A 25,166-nucleotide genomic window follows, 5' to 3' on the forward strand; every position below is an offset into this window, starting at 1 on the left:
ATACGCTGATGACTCCACCCTTCACTTTTCAATTCGGTTCCCACAACATCCATTTTAGCAGTTACTTCAAACAGACAATGGATGAGGCTATGGCACACCTAATGTCCGACTTGGCTTGTATCTCTGACTGGGGTAAAAATAATCTTATTGTTTTTAATACATCAAAGACTCAGTTCTTACACCTATCAACCCGACAAAATCTTCCACAGGTGTACCCGCTAATGTTTAATAATATTCAGCTTAATCCTGGATCATCCATGAAATATGCTTGGGGTTTCATTCACTTGGGACTTAGCTTGGAAAGATCATATTACATCCATCCATCCATCATCCAATCCTACATTGCCCCATAAGGAGCGTAGGGGCCAGGGGCCAGGCAGTTGGTCCCGCCATTTAAGATGAGAGTGACCAGCCTCACTCATCCCTGAGTGGCATTACATGAGCAATCAACCCCAACCACTCCTTGGATATAAACCTTCACTGGCTCAGTCCGATTGGAGCACAATAATTACCCACTAAACCACCAGGTGCCAAGCTTTGGTTATATGGTTACCACCCAGTGTAGTAAATGGTTTCCTGGTGTACAGGAAACCATTTGTCTTGTCACTCAGTGTATAGTCACCCACAGGCAGAATGAAGAGGAAAGAATGAAGGAAAGAAAGACAGAAGAGGAAGTGTAAAGTTACCAGTAGGCAGAAGGACAAGGAAAGAATGAAGGAAAGGAAGACAGAAGAGGATGGAAGGAAAGAGGAATTGGAGGAGAGGAAAGGGCAGACACCCAACAGCAGCACTACATTGAGTGAGTGGATGGTGAGCATCCCCACCTACCACCTATCATATTACATCTCTTGTAAAATCTGCTTCCAAGAGATTAGGTGTGCTAAGCCGACTCCGTTCCTGCTTTACCCCTACACAGCTGTCGACTCTATACACGGGTTTTATTCGTCCCTGTGTTGAGTACAACTCTCATGTGTGGGGAGGCTCCCCACATACAGCTCTTCTCAGTAGGGTGGAGTCCAAGGCTTTTCATCTCATTAACTCCTATCCTCTTACCAGCTCCCTTCAACCTCTGTCTCTTCGCCGCACTGTTGCATCTTTATCTCTTTTCTGTTGCTACTTAAATGGTCACTGCTCCTCTGAACTGTCTGCTTGCATTCCTCCACCTCTACAGCGGGTGCATAGCACCCGTCTAGAAGCAAACTCTCATCCCTTTTCTGTCCAACTCTCTAATGCAAGAGTTAACCGTTACTCCCAGTCCTTCATTTATGCAACAGGTCAACTCTGGAACTGTCTCCCTCTGTCTTCATTTCCTGCAAGCTATGATCTCAAGTCTTTTAAACGCAGTGTGTCCAGGCATCTCGAAATGATCGGATCTTGAATTTGGTTCTCTCTTGTATTTTGTTTTTCTCTTGGAAGGAATAGTTTGCTGGCTCGTGGCCTTTGGTTCCTTCTTCCTAGCATTAAAAAAAAAATAAAATAAAATCATTGGACTGAAGAGTTTTTCAAAATTACCGACTTGATATTTGTGCTCTGACAGACTCTAGATTAACTGGAGTCGATAAGTTGGATTTGGAGGATGGTATACGTTTATTGATATCTGGTCGACAGGACGGAATGCATTATCAGGGAGTAGGATTGTTGCTGGGTTGTAAGGCAAATAAGGCTTTATGTGAGTGGGATCCTATAGATGAGCGATTGTTATACGCACGGTTTAAATCAAATCATGGCAACATCAGTCTGTTTGTGTGTTATGCACCTACTAATGATGCACTCGATGAAAGGAAAGACACATTTTATGAAAAGTTGCAAGAAGGAGTAGGAAGGGTACCTAGACATGATGTTTTGATCTGCGTTGGAGACTTTAATGCAGTAATGGGCTGTTCAAATGAGGGATTTGAGGCATGTATGGGTAAGATGGGAGTTGGTAGTAGGATGAGTGAAAACGGAGTGAGGTTTGGAAGCTTCTGTCTAGCAAATGACTTAGTCATCGGGGGCACACTCTTTCAGCATTGCAATATACACAAGACAACTTGGGTGTCGCCGTGTGGAAAATATAAAAATCAGATTGATCACATCGCTATCAGTAGGAGGCATAGAAGTTCTCTGCTAGATGTTCATGTTAAACGGGGAGCGGATATTGGTAGTGACCATCAACTCAGCATTGCAAAAATAAGGTTTAAACTTAAAAAATCAGAAGAAGGAAAAATCTGGTGTTGGTAGATACGATATTGTTAAGCTTAGAAGGGAAGGAGAAGAAAAGGAGGAATTCAGATTAGAATGCAGAAATAGGTTTTTGGTGTTGGAAATGTTGGAAGAGGGGGAGAGAAGTGCAGATGAGATGTGGGAGGATGTGAACAAAGTTTTGCATGAGACTGCTGAATGTACGATTGGAAGGAGACATAGATTCAGGAGAAAGAAATGGATATCAGAGGAAACGTGGGATATGATAAAAAAGAGAGGTGAGGCTAAATTGAGGAGTGAGATGCAATGCGTTGATGAACGAGAGATTGAATTAGCAAGAGCTGTGTACTGGAGTTTGAATTCAGAAGTAAGAAGGTTAGCTAGGAGAGATAAAAGAAGATGTGTGGATGCAAAGGTTGCAGAGACTGAAATCTTAATAAACAAAAATGATGGACAGAGTCAAAGAATAGCATATGAATCGATTAGAGAACTGAGTGGTAATGCAGGTAAACGCAAGGAAATACCAGTTAGAGACAGGGAAGGAAATTTATTGACCAAAGATGGAGATATTAAAAACAGATGGAAAGAGCATTTTGAGACAGTTCTTAATAGACCAATACCACCAGAAGAGGATATACCGTCTGCTCAGGAAGATTTAAATATAGAAACAGGAGAGTTGAGGCTTGCAGAAGTGGAGAAAGCAGTAAAACAGTTAAAGAATAATAAGGCACCAGGGGAGAATGGTTTATTTCCGGAAATGTTTAAAGTGGAGGGGGATAGATTAATAATGATCTTGACCAAGCTATTCAATAAGATATGGGTGACGGGGTTACTACCATCAGTTTGGAAGAATGGTGTAATTGTTAAAGTTCCGAAGAAGGGAGACCTGAGTGAATGTGGTAATTGGAGGGGAATCTCTTTGTCACCGATAGCTTTGAAAGTTTTCAGTAGAGTGTTGTTAAATAGGTTGGAGCCGGTGGTTGAGGGTATTCTGAGGGATGAACAGGCTGGTTTTAGAAAGGGACGTGGTTGCAATGATCAGATCTTTATAGTTAGGCATTTGATGCAGCAAGTTAATGAAATGAGAGTACCGTTAAGTCTTTGTTTTGTTGATTTTGAAAAGGCTTTTGATAGTGTTTCGAGAGAGACTATGGGGAAGATCATGAGACATTATGGAATACCAGAGGAGTTTGTGAGGGTCATTATGAACATGCATGAGGACACATTTTGTAAAGTGATAGTTGATGGTTGTCTGAGTGATTCGTTTGAAGTCAGGTCCGGAGTGATTCAAGGTGGTGTTCTATCGCCTTTACTATTTATATTGGTCATTGATTACATTATGAAACGCGTTGGAACAGAAACCGATGCAGGTATACTTTGGGGAGAGAACAGGAAACTTTTGGATTTAGATTATGCAGATGATATAGTTTTGATTTGTGATGGGCCAGAAGAGATGCAGAGAGTGTTGGACTGTTTGGTGAGTGAAGGTCGCAAGGTGGGTTTGGTTATTAATTGTGGAAAAACTGAAATAATCAATATGAATATGGAAAATGCGCAGGAATGTGTAATTGGAGGTATGGTTGTAAAGCAAGTTGATAGGTTTAAATATTTAGGTACTTATTTAGCCAAGGATGGTTCTTTGAACTTTGAATTCGAGGAAAGGTTAAAAGAAGGCTAATCAGGCAATGGGAATGCTTAAAAATATTTGGAATAATAACAATTTCTCTGTGCATACAAAAATCAAACTTTATAAGGTAATGGTTAGGAGTATCTTAATTTATGGACACGAGTCTTGGTACAGCACAGTGACTATGGAAAATAAATTCTTGGTGTTTGAAAATAAAGCACTTAGAAGAATATTAGGAGTTAAGTGGTGGGAAAGGATACCAAATAGTAGAATTAGAGAAATAACGGGAGTGCAGCCGATCGATGAATATGTTAGATTCTCACGATGGAAGTGGCTAGGACATGTGTATAGGAGACAGGGAATAGTACGAGGTACACCAGGGTGGGTGGCACTTGGTAGGAGAGGTAGAGGAAGGCCAAAAGAGACGTGGGTGAGGACAATGAGACGGGAAGCTGGAGATGAGTGTTGGGGAGATCTTGAGGAGTTAGCACAAGATAGGATGTGGTGGTGTGAGTTCATCGAGGCCCTATGCATCCCTGAGGGTGCCACAGGAAATGATTGATTGATTGAAGAGTTTCATGTGTTTTTTTCAGAACTGTCTAGCATCACTGACCGAGGATATGGACTCTGGGGATGAGAATCCTTACCCTGCCTCCACCACCACCATGCTGCTCAAAAGCTTTTTCCTCATGTGCCATTTTCTTTTTGTTGATGGAATGAAATACTGTGGTGATTACCGTGTGGCACTGGTCAAGACACAGATTAGGAAAAAGGGAGGCCTGGTGAGTTTAACAAATTTTTCTGTAGTAAGTCTATATTGCATCTTAGCATTGTGTAAAAAAATGCATGTATTGCAACTTTTTCCACACAGCTTGTATTGTAAGTTTGGGTGGTGGTAGGTGGTGGCGACAATCATCCACTCACTTTATGTAGAACTTGTCACTTCTTCCATCACCATATCGTTCATTTTCTATTTCTCCCATCATTCCTGTCACTTATTACCCTGCTTTATACATGGGTTACTACTGTACACTGAGTGACAAGTTTAATGGTTCCTTGTAACACAGGAAACCATTTATTTAGTGGATAGTAGCCATATAGCCAAGTAATGGGGTAATGTGGAGCCTACTATTGTGTCCTTGTTAACTGGCTGGAGACACAAATGTGGTGTCATTCCAGGAACTAGACCTCTACACCCTTCCTCATCCCTTGCTGTGGCAAAGCACTGTCTGATGCAAGGTAACATTGGTTCACTGAGTAGGACAGCCTGACAGGAGTGATTGCTTGTCCATGGTTGATGGGTCTACTTGGCCAAACAGATAAGGGTTGCTCAGCAACAGCAACAACTGTTAATTGGGGGGGAGTTGGTAAATTTTGTTTCTTGGTTAGATTTTTTTTTTTTTTCTTTACTGGTCAGTGAAAAGCAGAGAATTTAGAAAAAGGCATCATTTAATGAAGATTTAATGTATAATGACTGTTGCCCCAGAGTTAAATACTTCAGCTGTGCATGTCAAAATAATGGAAAACGAAAATTGGTTGCAAATATCTTGGACTGTGAATGTAGAGGGTACAGTACCAAGAAATATACCTAAAAAACCTGGAATAAGACTCCACAGAAGTACCATAGGGTTAGGCGACTGAACAGAGATGCTGCCAGAAATCCTGCAGAAATGGGAGCCACGTCATGTGAACTGGGTGGCACACGCAAACATGTTCTATCTTGATAAAAAATTTGGTGACTTCTCTGTGGTGGTGGTTGGATAGGGATGGTTTAATATGAAAATCATTGTGATTGCAGTATGAAGCACACAACAAAAGATTATTAGACGAATACTTTTGGATGTTAGGGAGGCTTGAGAGATGTGCTGTAAGGGAATTGTTGTTGAAATTTTGTTTGTGGTAATATGAGACTTTTCAGAGTGAGCAGTATTTAATACAACTGTTACCCAGTGATTGACTGTATTATGGCAGTCATCTCAAACAGAAGGCGTAGTTATATATGTTCAGTGTTATGCTAGATAGGATTATGGTTTTAATCTCAGATATGGTAGAGATTGTTGGATATTACACATTTCAGTTCTGCAAGTAAATGTTTTTAGAAAATAGTATGGAAGGGCATGCAGTGTAAGACAGATGACAGAATCATTTTACTAGGGTCTCTCACCAAGTTGGAGTTTTCCTGGTATTTTTAACTGTTGGCAACAGCTTTGTATTTTAGTGTACATCAGTTTCCTTTGGAGATATAGGTGGTTTTTAGCATCTGAGAGAGTGTTTTTGATTGGTGATATGAATGGTAAAGTGGGGAATGTGAAGGTGGATGGAGTAGTTGGTGAGTGGGGTGTGCCTGCTAAGATAGATGAGAATGGCAGTGTGTTAGTGGACGTTTGTGCCGAGAGGGGGTTGGTGATACCCAATACCTTTTTCAGGCACAAAATGATCCACAAGTATACATGGCGAATGATTTGAAGGGTGGACAGTGAACTGAATGAAAGGAAGGCAATGATTGATTATGTGTCCATGGATGAAAGGATGCGAAGATGTGTAATGGATGTGAGAGCATATAGAGGTTGGGGGAGTGGACCTTCTGACCACCACCAAGTGGTGGTCAGAATCAAGGTCCAAGTAAAATGGAGAAATAGAAGAAGGGAAGGACAGGAGGAAGGAGTAGATGTAAGGAGAGTGGAAAGGTTACAAGATGATGAGAAAAAGGCAGAATATAAGAGAGAAGTGGAGGAACAATTGGGTAAATACGAATTGGTGCAAATGGGGGATGTGGAAGGTGTGTGCAAGATATTCACCAAGGAAATCTGTGCAGCATGTGAGGTGGTGTGAGGGGTGAAGAGAAGACAAAAGGGGGTGCAAGGAACAGCATGGTGGAATGAAGTGGTGAGACAGGCTGTGGCACAAAAGAAGAAAGCATATAATGAATGGATGAGAAATAGGGGCGTGGAACAAGTTGAGAGATGGAAGAGAGAGTTAACTGGCTGGAGACACAATTGTTACCAAAGAGAGAGGTTAAAAGATTAGTAAGAGAGAATAAGAAGGGAGTGGATGAGGAATTTGAGTGTCAAGTGGAGGGAATGTAAGAAAATGTTCTGGAAAGAGGTGAAGAGAGTCAGACAGGGTGGCAGTGAAGTTAGCAGGGGAGTGAAAGATAAAAGTAGTAGATTACTAGTTGAGAAGGGAGAAAAAGTGAGCAGATGGAGAGAACAATTTATTGAATTGTTGAACATAGAGAATGAAAGTAATGTGAGTATAAGTGGTTGGGGAATGGCTGGGAGAAGGAAGGAGGTGACAAGAGAGGAAGAAATCAGTATGGTGGAAGTTGTGGAAGCAATGAAGAATGTCAAAATGGAGAAGCCCCACGAATTGATGGAGTGTGTGGTGAAATGCTGAAGCATGGGAGAGAGATAGTAGCAGAATGGATGTGGAAGATGTGCAGATTGTCCTGGGAGGAAGGTAAAGTCCTGGATGATTGGAAGTCAGGCATAATTATTCCCTTGTACAAAGGGATAGGGGAAAAGAAAGTGTGTGGTAATCATAGGGGCATTTGTCTTCTTAGTGTAATAGGCAAAGTATACAGTGGGATACTTATTGACAGAGTTAGGGAAATAACAGAGGAATTAGTTGGAGAAGAACAGGGAGGCTTTAGTAAAGGAAGAGGTTGTATAGATCAGATAATCATTCTTAGATCTTTAGTGGAAAAGTGTCCAGAGAAGGGAAAGAAGTTGTATGTGGCCTTCATGGATTTGGAGAAGGCATATGACAGGGTGGATAGACAAGGATTGTGGAAAGTATTAAGAATATATGGAGTAGATGGGAAGTTGTTGAATTCTGTGAAGAGTATGTATGATGGTGCTAAGGCTGTAGTGCATGTGGATGGTGAACTGAGTGAATTTTTCTCTTGGAAGGTTGGGTTGAAACAGAGATGTGTCATGTCTCCATGGTTGTTCAATCTGTATATGGATGGGGTTATAAAAGAGATACAAGGTAGGGCAGTGGATGTTGGAGTGGCCCTAATGAGAGAGGGCAGTGTTTGGAAATTCCCTGTACTGTTGTTTGTTGATGATAATGTGTTGTTAAGTGAAGATGAAGGGGAGCTGCAAGGCTTGGTGGATGAGTTTGGGAGAGTGTGTAAGAAATGGAATTTCAAGGTGAATGTAGGGAAGAGTAAAGTTATGGTCTTCGAGAGAGGTGAAGGCAGTGAACGTACAGTGAGGTTGGATGATGAGGAAATGGAAAATGTGAGTACATTTAAGTACTAGGGTTGTGGGTGAAGTGCCTGAAAGGGTACAACAAGGAAGAAAGGTTGCTGGTTCCTTGAAGGCAGTTATAAGAAACAGGGAAGTGAGCATGGAAGTGAAAAAGTTATTACATGACAGTATTGTGATACCAACTCTGATGTGTGGAAGTGAAGTTTGGTTGGAGGGACACAAGTCAAGAGTGAGAACAGTGGAAATGAGTTATTTGAGAGGAGCCTGTGGAGTCACATGGAGAGACAGACTGACAAATGAGGATGTGAAGGAGCATTGTGGTGTGGATGTGATAGGAAGCATTTAGGAGAAACACTCTGAGGTGGTTTGGCCATGTGGAGAGGATGGAGAGTGAGAGACTGACGAGGAGAATGTATGTGAGTGAGGTGGAGGGGAAGAGAGGGAGGGGAAGGCCAAGGATGAGATGGAGGGATGGAGTGGAGAGGTGTATGAGAGGGGGGGTGGGTGAATTGGGAGCAGGGCAGTGAAATGGCGGGGGACAGGGTGACACTGAGGCGATTTGTTTGTGGCCACCCCGTACAGTGGATTAAGGCATCTGGCAATAGATAGATAGAACATTACACATATGAAATGGGTATTTACCTGTTGAGTTGTTAGGTTGTTGCTGCTTAACCCTTGTCAATCTTCCCAAGCAGACCTTTTGATCAGAGATAAACAACTGCTTCTGTGGGGTTGTCCTGCAAGTGCAGTGCAATACATACATTATGTAGGAATGTGGCACTTCCTTATGGTAGACAGTGCCTCACTGGGTCCTTCCTGCAGCAAGGTAGTTTCTCGTACTGTGATTAATGGTATGAAATACTGTACACGCAATAGGTCAGATTCATTAACCTGTTCCTGATTGTGGCACTTGTGGAGTGTAATAACAAATGTACATTTTCTTGTATCTCATGGTGGGTTCACTAACCACCAGATATTGTACATGTTTATGAACCAGTTCAACTTCACCTTGGTACGCAGATTATGAGAGAAATAGCTAATTAATATAGACCTGCAGATAATGAGAGAAATAGCTAATAGATATAGACCCACAACAGCTGATTAAAATTTTTTCCAAGTTCATAGCAAAACGATTCATTTCATGTAATTCTGTATATGTTCAGGTTCTGTACAACGGGTATATTGTCTATAACTTACTTTATAAGTGGAAAATGAGAACATGTGCCTGATGCCATCTGCCTGATGATAGCACTCCATTGGGTACCATTCTTGGGTTGCCATACATCACCATTAAGACATAATTATGAACCTGAGTTTGTGGTTCAGAGCTCCTTCATGACAGTCAAATTAACTGATGGGCTTCATCTGTGTTTCTTCCGCCAAGGACTGTTGTTGAGAAAGGTCTCAGAACCAGAGTTATTTTATTGACATTAAGTGAGCAAGGTTCGTGTTAGTAGCAGTTACAGTATTGTAAATCACTGATATGAATTATGATATTGTGTGAGTTAGCAAGTTACCTATCATCATATTCAGTCATACTGTGGCATAAATTAACTGGCACAACTTCTGTCCCAGAAACAGTAAACCTAGATCATTACATCATTGTTATACGTGAGTTTCTTGGGCAACCAAAAGAAAATACCATTGACTAAGGATGGCTGAAACAAGCTGACTCTGTGAGTCATACTACGTAACAGCATAATGGCCACCTCAGTCCCCAGGTCTTTCTCTAGCCTGCTAGATTTGTGGGGATACTTAACCAGTCACGTCCCGAGCTATTTCGTACCTCTGCTACCCCCCAATCCAGAGCTATTTTGGATTTTATTATTATTTTTTTTTTATTTTTTTTTTTATTTATTTTTTTTTTTTTTGCTAAAACCACCGCTTTTGGTGAGAAACATCGAAAATTCATTGAGAAATAGCTCGCCTGAGGTTTAAAATACTCGATACAGATAGCAGTACCTCCTTACCTTACTGGGTTTTCTATCAGGCTGGCTCCAAAGAAAACGAGTTCTGTGGGAGAGTAACTATTCCACACCACTCATAAACGGTATTTATTTATTTATTTGGTACGAATTTATATGTAGTACGAAAGTATATTGGTTTTCAAATAGTAATATAGGCATTATAAGCATTGTTTCACTCACTAACTCATCAACATACCTGACCTTCTTTGGCGACATTACTTGATCATCATTTCTGACTGTTTCTTCCTCTAATGCTATGTAAACTTTGTCCTCCACATTGTCATCGATTGGGGAATCACTCTGGCCCTGAATGTCTTTATTGGTCAGGTCACTGGTAACAGGTGAATTGCCAAGACGGTGGCATGCGGGGGGGTGGGGGAGGTTATGCGGTATAAGGCATTGTCCTTGCCTGGCAGCTTGTAGAGGAATAGAGGAAGGTGTCCCATGTATACGTATCAAAAATCATGCACGAAAATTGAAAATTGTGCAAATTATGAACCTTGCAATTGCGCAACGTATCAGTACGTCGACGAGACTAGCTGTGACAAAACATTGCGACGTACCCATACGTCGATGGGATGCCCCGGATTAAAGAATCTATTGTAAGCTACAATTCCACGCATCGTTGAATGAAGCAAAACCAATATTCATTGACCATCAGCAAAGTCCTCAAGGACTGCAACTGTCTTTTTATGGAGAGCATGTGCAAAGTACTGCATGGAACAGTACCCTTCTCATTATTGATGGTTTTTTTTTTTTTTTTTTTTTTTTTACAGACAGATTTTTTGTGTGTTCAGCTGGAAATTGCATATCAATTATTTCCAAAGAAAACAAAAGAGTTTGTTCCACTCTTTCCACTGGGCACCGGTGGCAGCATTTTCCCACAAGCCAGCTATTCACATGCTTTCAGCTCTGCTCTTTTTGCTCTGTGCATCTCACTTATACTTTTAATATATAACAGAAATATCCTTAGTGCCAGTAGTTCCTGTTGTGAAAAATAAGATGATGTTTGCTTATATATGCACACAGGCGACACCAGCTTGTCTCCTTTGTGTTAACCCTTCCACTTCGGGTGTTTTTTCATGGCTGGATGTCCCACACACACGGGTTTGAGTTATATAATGAGAATTGTTTTAATGGAATATTCCACACCAAAAAATAGACCATAATTCCCTGAGTAAAATGATGTGTATCATGTTTAAAAAAAAAAAAAAAAAAATGTAAGCTGTCAAAACCTGCGAGGTTGGAGCTTCCCCACTGCTAGACATATGCCATTTGGTATACTGTAATGGGATTTTTTTTTTTTTTTTTTTTTTTTTTTTTTCACATGACAACATAATCTGAGTCATCAGACATTGTTTCCATCAGATTCAAATAGGCTGCTGTGGCAGCAAAACTTCTCATACCGCACACCTCAACGTACTTATGGTACGTGACGATATACTGTATATATATATATTTCTTAAAATAATAATAGAACAGAGAAAGAAAAAACAAATGAATAAAAAAAATAATAATCCATACACCAGATTGCTGGTATCCTTCTTTCATTAAAAATCTGTAACAAGTGGACTTGAACAGCTGTAAATTGAAGTTTAATAGACAGTAGATAAATACTGTAATAGACAGTAAAATAGTCCTCCCATGATGGCAACACCTCAGCCTTGGTACTTCCTGATACTGAACCACTATTGGGCCTCCAGTACTGGCACTCAGATATAAAAAGTCCAGAACACGTATGTGTGCTTCCGGATGGCTACAGACATTTGCTTAGTGACACGTTGACATGCCATCCGATGTGAAAGCGTCAAGTAACTTGCGTATGTTGTCATATGCTTTCTTGCCTGCTTTGGCTCTCCTCATTTCTGTCTGCATATCTCACTCACACTTTTAATGAGTAAAAAAATATTCTTAGTGCCTGTAGCTCCTGTTCAGATATTCACAGAAATATGCACACAGGTGATGCCAGCCTGTCATATATTTCCAGATATTACATAACGTTTGTAGCTAGTCGCTGGCATTTGGCTTTTCTCATTTCCATATGCGCATTCCACTCTCACTTTTAATAAATAACGATATTCTTAGTGCCTGTAGCTGAACAAATATTCATTGTGGATGAGGCAGGCCTATAGTGGAATGATTTGCGTAAGGGAAACATTTTTAATTATGAAAATCACATTAACATAACTTATTAGTGGTTGTGTGTAATGGTGATTAGTAATGATGGGTTTTGCATATTTATTGTATCTTAGGAATATAACAGTCGTTGATAATGAGGGAGTCCTGTATATATTTGTCCCAAAATCTTAGTGCTAAACACCTTCAGTACTTAATATAAAGCAATGAATTATTTATATATATAACTCATAGTAATATTATGATGCATCTCTAAAGAAATTTTTATTTTTGTGGTGTATATTGTGGTTTCATGAATAATTAAGTACAGTAATTGATATGCAGGAAGAGAAAATGTGATGGATGAGGTCTGCGGTTCTTTCAGGATAGAGTTGCATGGATTTTTTTTTTTTTTTTTTTTTTTTTTTTTTTTTCCCCCCTAGCCCTCCTGATTTGTGAGATTGGGATAAATTAGTAGATGACATGCATGTTTCATTAAGCTAATTTGATGCCCTTTGTGTATTACAGAGTCCAAGTGGGTGGTTCAGCCGAGGGAAAAGTAGAGTGGATTGGGTTTACTCCATAAATTTTTGGTGTTTAAATCCAGGTGTGGCCTTCAGCTGCCTTGGAAATGGCCTACACTCCATCATCCTTACATCAGGCACACTCTCACCCATGACATCATTCCAGTCGGAGCTTGGGGTTCCCTTCAAAGTCCAGCTTGAAGCTAATCATGTAATTGATAGAAAACAGGTGAGGGTGGAAATATCAAGTGCTTCTGCAGATTTTCTTCATAATACTGTACAGTGCATCACAAAATAAATTAATTGCTGGCTTGTAGAAGACAACTACCTCTGTACTATATTTTTGAACTAACCTCATTTGGTGTTGTACAGTCAGTTCCTGGTGTCTCAGTTACCTTTATTTCAGTTTTTGCTTATCTGACTTGTCATTTGTTGCACCAAAACCCTTTACCTGACATTGGGGGACATGAAAGAGTAATGGATAACTGGAGGCTCATTCTTTCCTGCAATACTGGTTTGCATGCATGCATGCATATGTGTGTGTGTGTGAGTATTTACTTAGTTGTATTTGCGTAGTTGTGATATACAGGAAACGAGCTACGCTCATGGGATCATCTCTCTGTTTCTCAGTGAGTTAAATTTTGCTTTGAACTCATTTAAGTTTCTAGACTGGATGATCTCTTTGTCTGGGCTGTTCCACAGGTCAATTCATCTATATGGAAAACTATAATTCTTGATGTCCTTCAAGCAACTTGGCTTTTTTAGTTTCAGTCCATGTCCACTTGTTACTCTCCCATCCCATATAAACAGATCTTCTCTGTTAATTTTTTCTACTCCCATCATGGCCCTGAACACTGCAATCATGTCGCCCCTCTCTCTCCTTCCTTTTAAGGAAGGTAGATATAGCTTTTGCAGCCATTCCCTGTATGATAGATCTGCCATCCTAGGGGCCATCTTGGTTGCTGTTCTTTGTATTCTCTCGATCTTGTTTATATCTTTCTTTTTATGTGGGGACCACACCACTGCCGCATATTCCAACCTAGGGGGTATCATAGCCACTATCAATTTTTTTTATCATCTCCTCATCCATGTATTGAAATGCCACTCATATGTTTGTTAAGAGCTTATACAGTACTGTATGACTCTGACAAGCTTGTTAATGTGTTTTCCTGGTGACAGGTTATCCTGGACCAACATTCCCTGGTCCTTCTCTTCTCTTGCTTTTGTGATTGGTTTCTTTTCCATTGAGTAATTCAGTTGATGGCCAATAGTTTGCATATTCTTTGCATTGAATAACATATCCCATACCCGGCTTCAATTGTAAATCCTGTCCAGATCTTCCTGCAGCATTTTACAGTCCTCTTCAGCCTCTACTCTCCTCATGATTTTTACATCATCAGCAAACAGACTTGCATAACTGTTCATCCCATTCACCATATCGTTTACGTAAATAAGGAGCATTACGGGCATCAGCACCGAGCCCTGCAGGACTCCACTTTGTTACTTCCCCCAACCCTGACATCTTGTCCTTCATTACTGTCCTAATCTGTTGGACTCTCATGAAGTCTCTCATTCACTCCAAGAGGTTCCCCCTCAGTCCTCTTGTATGCTCCAATTTCCACATTTGTCGCTTATGGGGTACCTGGTCAAAGGCTTTCTCCACATCTAAATACACACAATCCACCCAACTATCTCTCTCCTGTAGCAATTCAATCGCCCTTGCGTGGAAACTCAACTGATTAGAGACACACGACCATCCATTTCTGAATTCAAACTTTTCTGCCAAAATGTCCATCTCCTCCAGATATTTTATCCACCTGTCTTTCAAGATTTTCTCACAATTTTGAAACCCTGTTGGTCAGGGACACTGGCCTATGATTCAGGGGCTCTTCCTTATTCCCTCCTTTGTAAATTGGTACCATATTGGCCCTCTTCCATTCTCTAGGCACTTTCCCTTCTTCCAGAGAACGCACAATTAAACCGTGAATCTTATCCACCAGTTGTTCTCTGCATTCGTTTAGTATCCAATTAGAGATCCCGTCAGGCCCTGGGACTTTCCTTACATCTTGATTCCAGTATTTATACACTTCCTGCACTTTCACTTTTATATCTTTTAATCCCTTTACTGCGTATAGCTTTCCAGAAATGCCAATTGGTAGACTGCAGCATACATTCCGGAAGAGCTGCCTGAAATAGTGTGAACTTTTCGGTCGCTTTTCGCGCCAGCTGCATGTTGTGCTTGATGAATAGGTCATGAATCTTGAGTATGGAATGTAAACTTTGTCTGACTAAAATTTTATCATGTGTGGTTAGGTAAAAGTGGGTCAAAACAAATGATGAAAATAATTTTTTAAAACGGTTTTTCCACACCACAGACATAGGAAATGTTTAGGGCTGCCACAGCCTATTAACATTACATTTCTAGTCCCTCCTTCCCCCTCCACTAAATCACTTTCCTTGGTGGAAACTGATTGGAAAATTTTGTTCATTATTTTAGCTGGCATTACATCTTTATAGACCTTTCCTTCTACTTTCAGTTTATTGAATCCTTCCTTTTATTTCAGTTTGCCATTGACAAACCTATAAAACAATTTCGGTTCCTCCTTCCTTTTGTCAGTTATACCTCTTTCAAAGTTTCTTTCCTCCTCTGTACGGATCTTTTATGTTAATTTCTTTATATAATCATTTCTAGTGTGTGTGTATTTCCCTAGTTTTGATATATAGGAAATGAGCTAAGCTTGTGGGGTCCCGTCTCTGTTTCTCGGGTCCCATCTCTGTTTCTCGATAAGTCAGATTTTGCATTGAACTCATTTATGTTTTTAGACTAGACGATCTCTTTGTCCAGGCTATTCCACAGGTCTGCGCAATTATATGGAAAACTATATATCTTGATATCTTTCAAGCAACTTGGCTTTTTCAGTTTCATTCTTTGTCCTCTTGTTACTCTCCCATCCCATACAAACAGATCTTCTCTGTCAGTTTTTTCAACTCCCATCCTGGCCCTGAACACTGCGATCATGTTGCCCCTCTCTCCTTTCTTCTAAGGATGCCAGGTCAAGTTTTTCCAACCTTTACCTGTATGACAGATCTGCCAGGCAAGGGACCATCTTGGTTGCTCTTCTTTGTATTCTCTCGATATTGTTTATATCTTTCTTTTTACTGTTTGTGTGGACCACACTGCTGCTGCATATTCCAGCCTGGGACGGATCATGGCCACTATCAATTTTTTCATCATCTCATCCATGTAATGAAATGCTACTCTATGTGAGTCAAGAGATTATACATCTCTCTATCTTGTTAATGTGTTTTTCAGGTGACAAATTATCCTGGACCAGCACTCCCAAGTCCTTCTCTTCTCTTGTTTTTATGATTCATTACCCATCAAGTAATTCAGTGATGGTCTCTTGGTACTGTACTTTTACCATTTTATGCATTTGCAATATTTTGCATTATATTTTATTGAATTTCATATCCCACATCCAGCTCCAATCATGAATCCTCTCCCAGTTCAGCTGCAACATTTTACAGTCTTCTTCAACTTTACTTTCCTCATGATCTTTTCATCGTCAACAAACAGACTTGCATAACTGTTCGTTCCATCTACCACGTCATTTACATAAGTAAATACGGGTGCTAACACCGAGCCCTGTGGGACTGCACTTGTTACTTCCCTCCATCCAGACATCCTGTCTTTTATTACTGTCCTCATTTGTCTGTCTTGGGTGTGTGTGTGTGTGTCTGCATGGGTGTGCATGCATGCATGCATGCATGGGTATGCTTATGCACACACACTTGATTATGCATGCATGCATGCATGGATGTGCATATGCCCACACACTTGATTATTTTCATGTATGTGTGTGTGTGTGTGTGTGTGTGTGTGTGTGCATGGGCATGCATGCATGCATAGGTGTGCATATCCACACACACTTGATTATTTTCAAATATGTATGTGTGGTGGAGGTTTAAATATGTATGTGTTTGCAGTTGTGGGTGGGATCAGTAGGACGAGGGCCAAGAGAAAAGGTGCTGCAGGCTACTTTCCGCCAGACCGAGAGCTGGGAGTTCCAGGATGAGCTGGGTCAGTTGGTGGTTGATGTGTGTAGAGCTGTACCAGGGGGTGTCTTATGTTTCCTCCCCTCCTATGCATTGCTCAACAAACTCCATGACAGGTGGGTGATTAGTGTGGTATTTTAAAGGTTGTTAGGCACCATAAGTTATTGTACTCTGTGTAGCCATCTTATTTATATTTTTTTCCTCAGTACTGTAGTACTTCATTATTTGTTTACTTTGTCATAGTTAAATGTGTGTCTAACCCTTTGTTACTGTAGTACAGAACAAGTGTGTCTTTGGCAGTATTTTCACTTTGAAGGAGGTTATACCAGCTCATTGCATGTCTTGCCAGCTTCCGAGTGATTTGTTATTACAGTACTACATATTGTAATGAAATGTAGGTGAAAGATGGATGTAAGCAGATTTTTTTATGAATAGTGTAACATTTTTGCTCTATTATCTTTGTGGAGAAAACTCTGGTTAGATAAAACTAACTCTATCTGTTTATCTATTGCCAGAGGCCTTAATCCCATAAGGGGTGGCCACAAACAAATCACCTCCATGTTGCCCTGTCCCCAGCCATTTTACTGCCCTGCTCCCAGCTCACACCCCCCCTCTTTCATATACCTTCCCACTCCATCCCATCATCTTATTGTTGGCCTCCCCCTCCCTCTACCCCCCTGCACCTCACTCGCACTCTCCACGTCAGTGTCTTGCTTCCCATCCTTTCCATATGGCCAAACCACCTCAATGTATTTCTGCTAACGCTGCCTATCGCATCCATGTCCACATCACAACGCTCCTTCACTTCCTCGTTTGTCAGTCTGTCTCTCCCTGTGACTGCATGGTCCTCTCAGATAACTCATTTTCACTGCACTCGCACTTGACTTGTGTAAGGTCCGAGCTTCACTTCCATACATTAGAGTTGGTATCACAATAAAATAGACAGGTAAACATTACCACACTTTTATTAAAGATTACCGAATATAGAATTATCTGAATGAATGCTCACTCCCTGCATAAACTGTAGCTATGCAGTTTTAAATCCCTTTATATTCAAGTTGTGTTTGTTCATCTGAAAGAATCTTGCTGTTATCATGCAATAGTCATAAACCCATTGAACCTTTTAGGTCCTTTCTGAGCTAGTGCGAATGTTTAGTAAGTCACTGCTTGCATAGCGCGGGAATTTGGTACCCTAAAGCTCCCGCTTTGTGAGATTTTTGTATTATGTGGCCATATGTTTACATGTTAAGGGTTTCTTGGTACTGTACCTATGCCAGCGCCAAGTTCATCTTTTGGGGCAATTTTCATTCCCCCCCCCCCCCCCCCAAGGACATTTACCTACCCAATAAAGACTTCATTACATACAAACACTGGAGGATTCCTCACCTTGAATGGAAGAGTCTGTGGGCATGCTGGGGGGAGGTGGAGTGGGGTTCTGTGGCCAAAAAAAAAAGAGCAAAGATCACACACAGCACATGTGCAGCCAGAGTGAGGGGAGGGGATCAGGCTCAGCTGAGGCAGGAATGCTCAGTGGACAGCGACGACACCCTGTGCACACACATGATTGCGATACATCATAGGCTGATGCAGTCCACGCTATGTCTATCACTTCTCGCTTTCTGTGAATTGCAACCGTAATTTTATGCCTTGAGCCACATTCTGTGGTAGGTGATGGCAACCATCATCCACTCACTTGATGTAGTGCTGCCTACTTCTTCCTTATCCTTTATCATTCTTTTTCTGTGCCTGCCCTCCTCTCTTCCTATTTCTCTCATCTTTCCTATCACTTCTTATTGCTTTTCTTTCCTTTACAGGTGGCTTTACATTGAGTGACAAGCCAAATGGTTTCCTGTAAGCCAAGAAACCAGCACTGGGTGATAACCATATATAAACCATCACTGAACACCCATCACAGACATCAACATCGCTGTGCACACTTTCAATACACTTTTACAAAACGCAGACAAAAGACACATCCCAAGAGGCAACAGAAAGAGACACAACCCCAACTTCACACCAGAAATTCAAGGCCTCATCAGACAACGGGACACAGTGCTACACTCCCCAACACCCTGTACACAAGACACCGTACAACAAATACAAGAACTCAACACTCAAATAAACAGTATAATATCAGAACAGCAAACACTAAACTGGAAAAATTACCTCCAAACACTTGACCACAAAACAAACATCAGCAAATTCTACAAAACACTAAACAGCATCACACTTTCCAACAACAGCACCACACAATCACACGCTGCCATCACAACAACAGACGCCATACCCTCAAACAAACAACAAGCAAACACTCTCATCAATCACTTTTCACAAGTGAGCCATCTAAACCTCCATCCTGAAGACCGACATATCATCCGACGTAAGAGACAGTTTCCCACAGACCCAGACTATGCACTTTTCACTTACAACCAGATGAAGCACATCATTAACAGCCTTAAGCACTCACCTGCCTGTGGACCAGACAACATAAGCAACATTCACCTTAAACACCTCGAACCACAAGGCATACAAGCACTCGCGAACATATCAAACTACAGCTACTCACACAACATAATACCAAACATCTGGAAGCATGGCATTATCATCACTATCCCTAAACCCAACAAAGACCTACGTTGCCCTCCTCACATCGCCCCACCACACTCCTCTGCATTCCTTCTAAAGTCATTGAACGACTGGTACTACAACTAGTCACACCTCACATTCCCCTAGGCCAATCACAACATGGCTTTAGGCCACTACACTCCACAAACACCCTTCTGACAGACTTTACGCAGAGAGTTTTCGATGGCATGAACTAGACCACCACACACAACACTTCTAATCACACTAGACATTAGCAAAGCTTTTGATGCCATCCCCCGCCACAACCTCACAAACAAAATACTCAACACAAACATGCACAGCATCACAAAAAGATGACTGGCAAACTACTTAACAGGCAGATGTGCACATGAAACATTTGCCGGTCAGCCTTCTAACATCAGAAACTTCACAAACAGCGTCCCCCAAGAATCTATTTTGTCCCCTACACTCTTTAACCTATACATGTACGACATACCCACACCCTACACACCACAGATACACATAACCTCCTATGCAGATGATATAACACTTACATGTACACACCAAAATGCAAACACAGCTACACACATCATCCAGCCTTACCACAACACACTACCTCAACACACTACACGAATGGTTCACCACAAACAGGCTCAGAATAGCCCGAGCCAAATCTACAGTGACCCTTCTCACAAACTTGATAGCAGAACACAGTCATATCCCAACCTCACCATAAACAACACTCCCCTACCACACACACACACACCCAAAATCCTTGGTGTTACATACATCAGTGTCATTTAAACAACACATCATAAACATTAAAAATAAAATAACACCAAGACTCAGTGCCTTGAGGTCACTTGCCCATACAACATTTGGACACAACAAAGAAACCACCACCACAGTATACAAACAATACATACGTTCAAGGATGAATTATGCAAGCCCTACCTGGGCTCCTAACCTCTCCAAAACACACTACAACACTCTACAGAGCATACAGAACAAGGCCCTAAAAATAATCACTGGCTGCACAGCTACTACACCCACAGACCACCTACATCAAGAAACCAAAGTCCTCAAAGTCAAGGATCACCTAGACATGAGAGGCACCCAGTTTCTTGCTGCAGCCTCCACAAACCCACAACATCCACTATATTACATGGCAGCACATGCACCCACACCAAGGAACATCAAAACAACACCCAGCACATGATACCATACACAAATACTGTCATCTCTCCCCCCTCGCCCACCTCAGACCAGCTTCCAGAAGCATATCCACACTCAGATCACTTGCTGCTCCATTTAGTCACTTAAAGACAACACACAGCTGCATGCATGGCCTCCTGACATCCACCCTTCTGAATCCTATCTCCCTCGTGAGGACAGGGTCCACCTGGCCAGGCTGAGATGTGGGCACCATCCAGCCCTCTTAAGTTACCAAAAGAGGCTGGATGACTCCATTGCTGATGCCTGTCCAGGATGCAACACAGCACCCCATACTATTAAGCACATCATGGAAGACTGCATTGCACACAATCGCCTACACCAACAACACAACATACATTCTTTGAGAGCTCTGTGGGAAAGCCCGGTCTCAGCCATGGCCCTTCTAAGGGGCTTGGGACTGTTCAGCCAGACTGCCTAGGGAACAACTACTACTACTACCATACGTGCTCCCTACGTGTCAACAAGAGGGTTGGTGGAGGGTTAGTGCCCCTCCCCGTAAAACAAATAAAGTCAAATGGCAACCCCATACGAGATTACAACGTCTGGCAATAGATAAATAGTTAGATAGCCACATTGTATCATTGGCCGCATAGTATGACTTTGAAACATAAATTGGGGCCATCGTCACCACATAGTCAGGTCCTGTAAAAAAATAAGCTGCATCCTCCCACCGCATTATATCTATTTTGTATGCATTCTGACATTTTTGAGAGACAAAATGGCACCTCCCATGTAATGAGAGGTTTGCACACACTGGTTGCGCGTTATGTGAACACTGACTGTACCTGCATGTTGTGTGAACACTGACTGTACCTGTGATAGCCAGAATGAAGAATTTGTCGTTGTAGTAAGTTAACCCCTAAAGTCCTAATTGCATTAATTGATGTGATTTGAGTTTTATGCCAAAATGCTTAATCGCATCAATTGAGCGGGACCTATAAAAAATTGTGGAGTGCTTCCTCTGCCCTAATTGTGATGTACATGGCTTCAGGCCAATGAGAACTCGCCCCTGAGTGGCATGAGGGGGGGATCAGACCAACCCGGGCGTTTGGTGCCCCCCCCCCTGGGCCGCCTCGATGCCGCCCTCTGCCCCACTTGCTCACTCCCTCCTTGTCCCCCATCACCCTCCCACCCCTCCATGCACCTGCATCTCTCCTCCCACCACCACCTGTGTCCCTTCCCACCCACTCTCACCCTCCTCCCACCCTGCTAGCCTGGTGTCCCCCCTGAACCCCACCCCATCTCTCCCTCCTTGTCCCTCACTACCCTCCCACCCCCTACAGACCCCCGAGAGGTATCAGGCCATCAAGATGTTACAGAACACACTGAACTGCTTTCTTTTCATGCAAAAAGTTGGTTATTTTTCCAACCCTCTTACCTATAGGCCCCACAGCCTACTTTTCCTCCCCACAGCCTAGTAATCTTTCCACACCTACATACACCTGTTTTCATGGTTGGTGTGACAAAACACTTTTGAAATGACCTGTTTCAATAAGAAAAATATGTCTATCTATCTATCTGTTGCCAGACGCCTCAATCCCGTTTGGGGTGGCCACAAACAAATCGCCTCCAAGTCGCCCTGTACCCCGCCATTTCACCCCTACTCCCAACTCACACCTCCCTCTCTCATATACCTCTCCACCCCATCCCTCCATCTCATCCTTGGCCTCCCCTTCCCTCTTCCCCCCTCCACCTCACTCACATACAGTCTCTTTGTCAGTCTTTCACCCTCCATCCTCTCCACATGGCCAAACCACATCAGTGTTTTCCTCATAACACTTCCTATCACATCCACATCCACACCACAACGCTCCTTTATATCCTCATTCGTCAGCCTGTCTCTCCATGTGACTCCACAGGCTCCTCTTAAATAACTCATTTCCACTGCTCTCACTCTTGACTTGTGTCCTTCCAACAACGTCCAAGCTTCACTTCCATACGTTAGAGTTGGTATCACAATACTGTCATGTAGTAACTTTTTCACTTCCATGCTCACTTCCCTGTTACTTATCACTGCTTTCAAAGAACCAGCAACCTCTCTTCCCTGCTGTACCCCTTTCAAGCACTTCACCCTCCAAACCTCCATCCTTACTCATCACACTACCCAAGTACTTAAACGTACTCACATTTTCCAATTCCTCACCATCCAACCTCGCTGTACATTCACTGACTTCACCTCTCTCAAAGACCATCACTTTACTCTTCCCTACATCCACCTTTAGATACACTCTCCCAAACTCATCCACCAAGCCTTGCAGCTCCCCTTCGTCTTCACTCAACAACACAATATCATCTGCAAACAAGAGAACAGGGAGTTTCCAAACACTATCCTCTCTCACCAGGGCCACTCCAACATCCACTACCCTACCTTGTACCTCTTTTATTACCCCATCCATTTACAGATTGAAAAACCATGGCGACATGACACATCCCTGTTTCAACCCAACTTTCAAAGAGAAAAATTCACTTAGTTCACCATCCACACGCACTGCGGCCTTTGCACCATCGTACATACTCTTCACAGCATTCAACAACTTCCCATCTACTCCATATATTCTTAATACTTTCCACAATCCTTGTCTATCCATCCTGTCATATGCTTTCTCCAAATCAATGAAAGCCGCATACAACTTCTTTCCCTTCTTTAGAAACTTTTCCACTAAAGATCTAAGAATGAAAATCTGATCTACACAACCTCTTCCCTTCCTAAAGCCTCCCTTTTCTTCTCCAACTAATTTCTCTGTTCTTTCTGTAACTCTTTCAATAAGTACCCTACCATACACTTTTCCTGTTACACTAAGAAGACAAATGTCCTTATGATTACCACACACTTCTTTTTCCCCTTTTCCTTTGTACAAGGGAATAATTATACCTAACTTCCAATCCTCCGGGACTCTACCTTCCTCCCAGGCCAATCTGCACGTCTTCCACATCCATTCTACTACTATCTCTCCACCATGCTTCAGCATTTCACCACACACTCCATCAATTCCTGGGGCTTTCCCCAATTTAACTTTCTTCATTGCTTCCACAACTTCTATCCTACTGATTTCTTCCTGTCTTCTCACCTCCCTCCTTCTCCCAGCCATTCCCCAGCCACTTATACTCGCATTACTTCCATCCTCTATGTTCAACAATTCCTTAAAGTGTTCTCTCCATCTGCTCACTTTTTCTCCCTTCTCCACTAGTAATCTACCATATTTATCTTTCACTCCCCTGCTAACTTCACTTCCACCCTGTCTTACTCTTTTCACCTCTTTCCAGAACATTTTCTTACAATCCCTCCACTTTACACTCAAATTCCTTCCAAATTCCTCATCCACTCTCTTCTTACTCTCTCTTACTAATCTTTTCACCTCTCTCTTTCTTTCTACATATAACTCTCTCTTCTGCCATTCAGCTTCTTCCACGCCCCTATTTCTCATCCATTCATTGTATGCTTTCTTCTTTTGTGCCACAGCCTATCTCACCACTTCAGTCCACCACGCTGTTCCTTGCACCCCCCTCCGTCTTCTCTTCCTGCCACACACCGCATCACATGCTGCACATATTTCTTCTGTAAATATCCTACACACACCTTCCACGTCTTCCATCTGCTCCAATTCATATTTGCCCAATCGTTCCTCCACTTCTCTCTTATATTTTGCCTTTTTCTCATCCTCTTGTAACCTTTCCACTCTCCTTGCAACTACTCCTTCCTCTCGTCTTTCCCTTCTGTTCCTCCATCTTACTTGAATCCTAATTCTGGCCACCACCAAGTAGTGGTCAGAAAGTCCACTCCCCCAACCTCTATAAGCTCTTGCATCCATTACACATCTTCGCATCCTTTCATTCACACACACACATAATCAGTCATTGCCTTCCTTTCATTCAGTTCACCACCCATCCTTCTCATCACTCGCCATGTATACCTGTGGATCATTTTATGCCTGAAGAGGGTATTGGCTATCACCAACCCCCTCCCAGCACAAATGTCCACTAACACACTGCCATTCTCATCTATCTCAGCAGGCACACCCCACTCACCAACTATTCCATCCACCTTCACATTCCCAACTTTACCATTCCTATCACCGATCAAAAACACTCTCTCATTCCTTCCACACTTTTCCATGCACACTTCCACATTTGTCCAGAACTCGTCTATCACTTCTTCAGCACGAACTTGCCTTGGCGCATACACACACACAATCGCCCACATTTGTATTCCAACATTCAACTTTACCCACACAATCCTTGACCCAACTGATCCATACTGTCTTATGCTCTTCTTCCATCTTTTACTCGCAACTATACATACTCCTTCCTTTGCCCTCTCATTCTCACCTACTCCCGTAATTATCCAAATTTTCACGTTTTAGAGTGTTTTTGAGGGGTAACTATTATATACTTTTTTTTAACTTTGACACGCGATTGTGTGGTAACCATTTGGCCTACAGGGGTGCAGATTGCATTGTAAGCTGTGTAAATTCTTCCTCTTTAGCCAGAACACAATCAATTTGCACTTGGTGAAAGTCACCAAAACACCCCTGAATTGCGGTAGTGGAAGGTACCCTGCCTGAAATGATTGCGGTCTTTAGGGGTTAAAAGTATATACACATTAAGGTGGTGATGTTGCTTTACAGTGAATCATGAGGTCTCTATATTCATCTGCCAATTC

General features: G+C 42.0%; 1 protein-coding gene across 1 annotated transcript in view; it reads left to right on the forward strand.

The window, feature by feature from the left end:
* LOC145408810 (Fanconi anemia group J protein homolog) overlaps positions 1 to 25,166 on the forward strand; it is a 459,949-nt gene that overhangs the window by 394,261 nt on the left and 40,522 nt on the right. The window contains exons 12-14 of the mRNA XM_080279456.1: positions 4,381 to 4,590; positions 12,633 to 12,857; positions 16,616 to 16,800. Of these exons, the coding sequence (XP_080135582.1) occupies positions 4,381 to 4,590; positions 12,633 to 12,857; positions 16,616 to 16,800 (620 nt within the window). The remainder of the gene's footprint in view (positions 1 to 4,380; positions 4,591 to 12,632; positions 12,858 to 16,615; positions 16,801 to 25,166) is intronic.

The sequence above is a fragment of the Coenobita brevimanus genome, chromosome 78 (genome assembly GCF_032717465.1).
Source record: "Coenobita brevimanus isolate Jiangsu-jjx chromosome 78, ASM3271746v2, whole genome shotgun sequence".
Classification (NCBI taxonomy): Eukaryota; Metazoa; Arthropoda; class Malacostraca; order Decapoda; family Coenobitidae; genus Coenobita; species Coenobita brevimanus.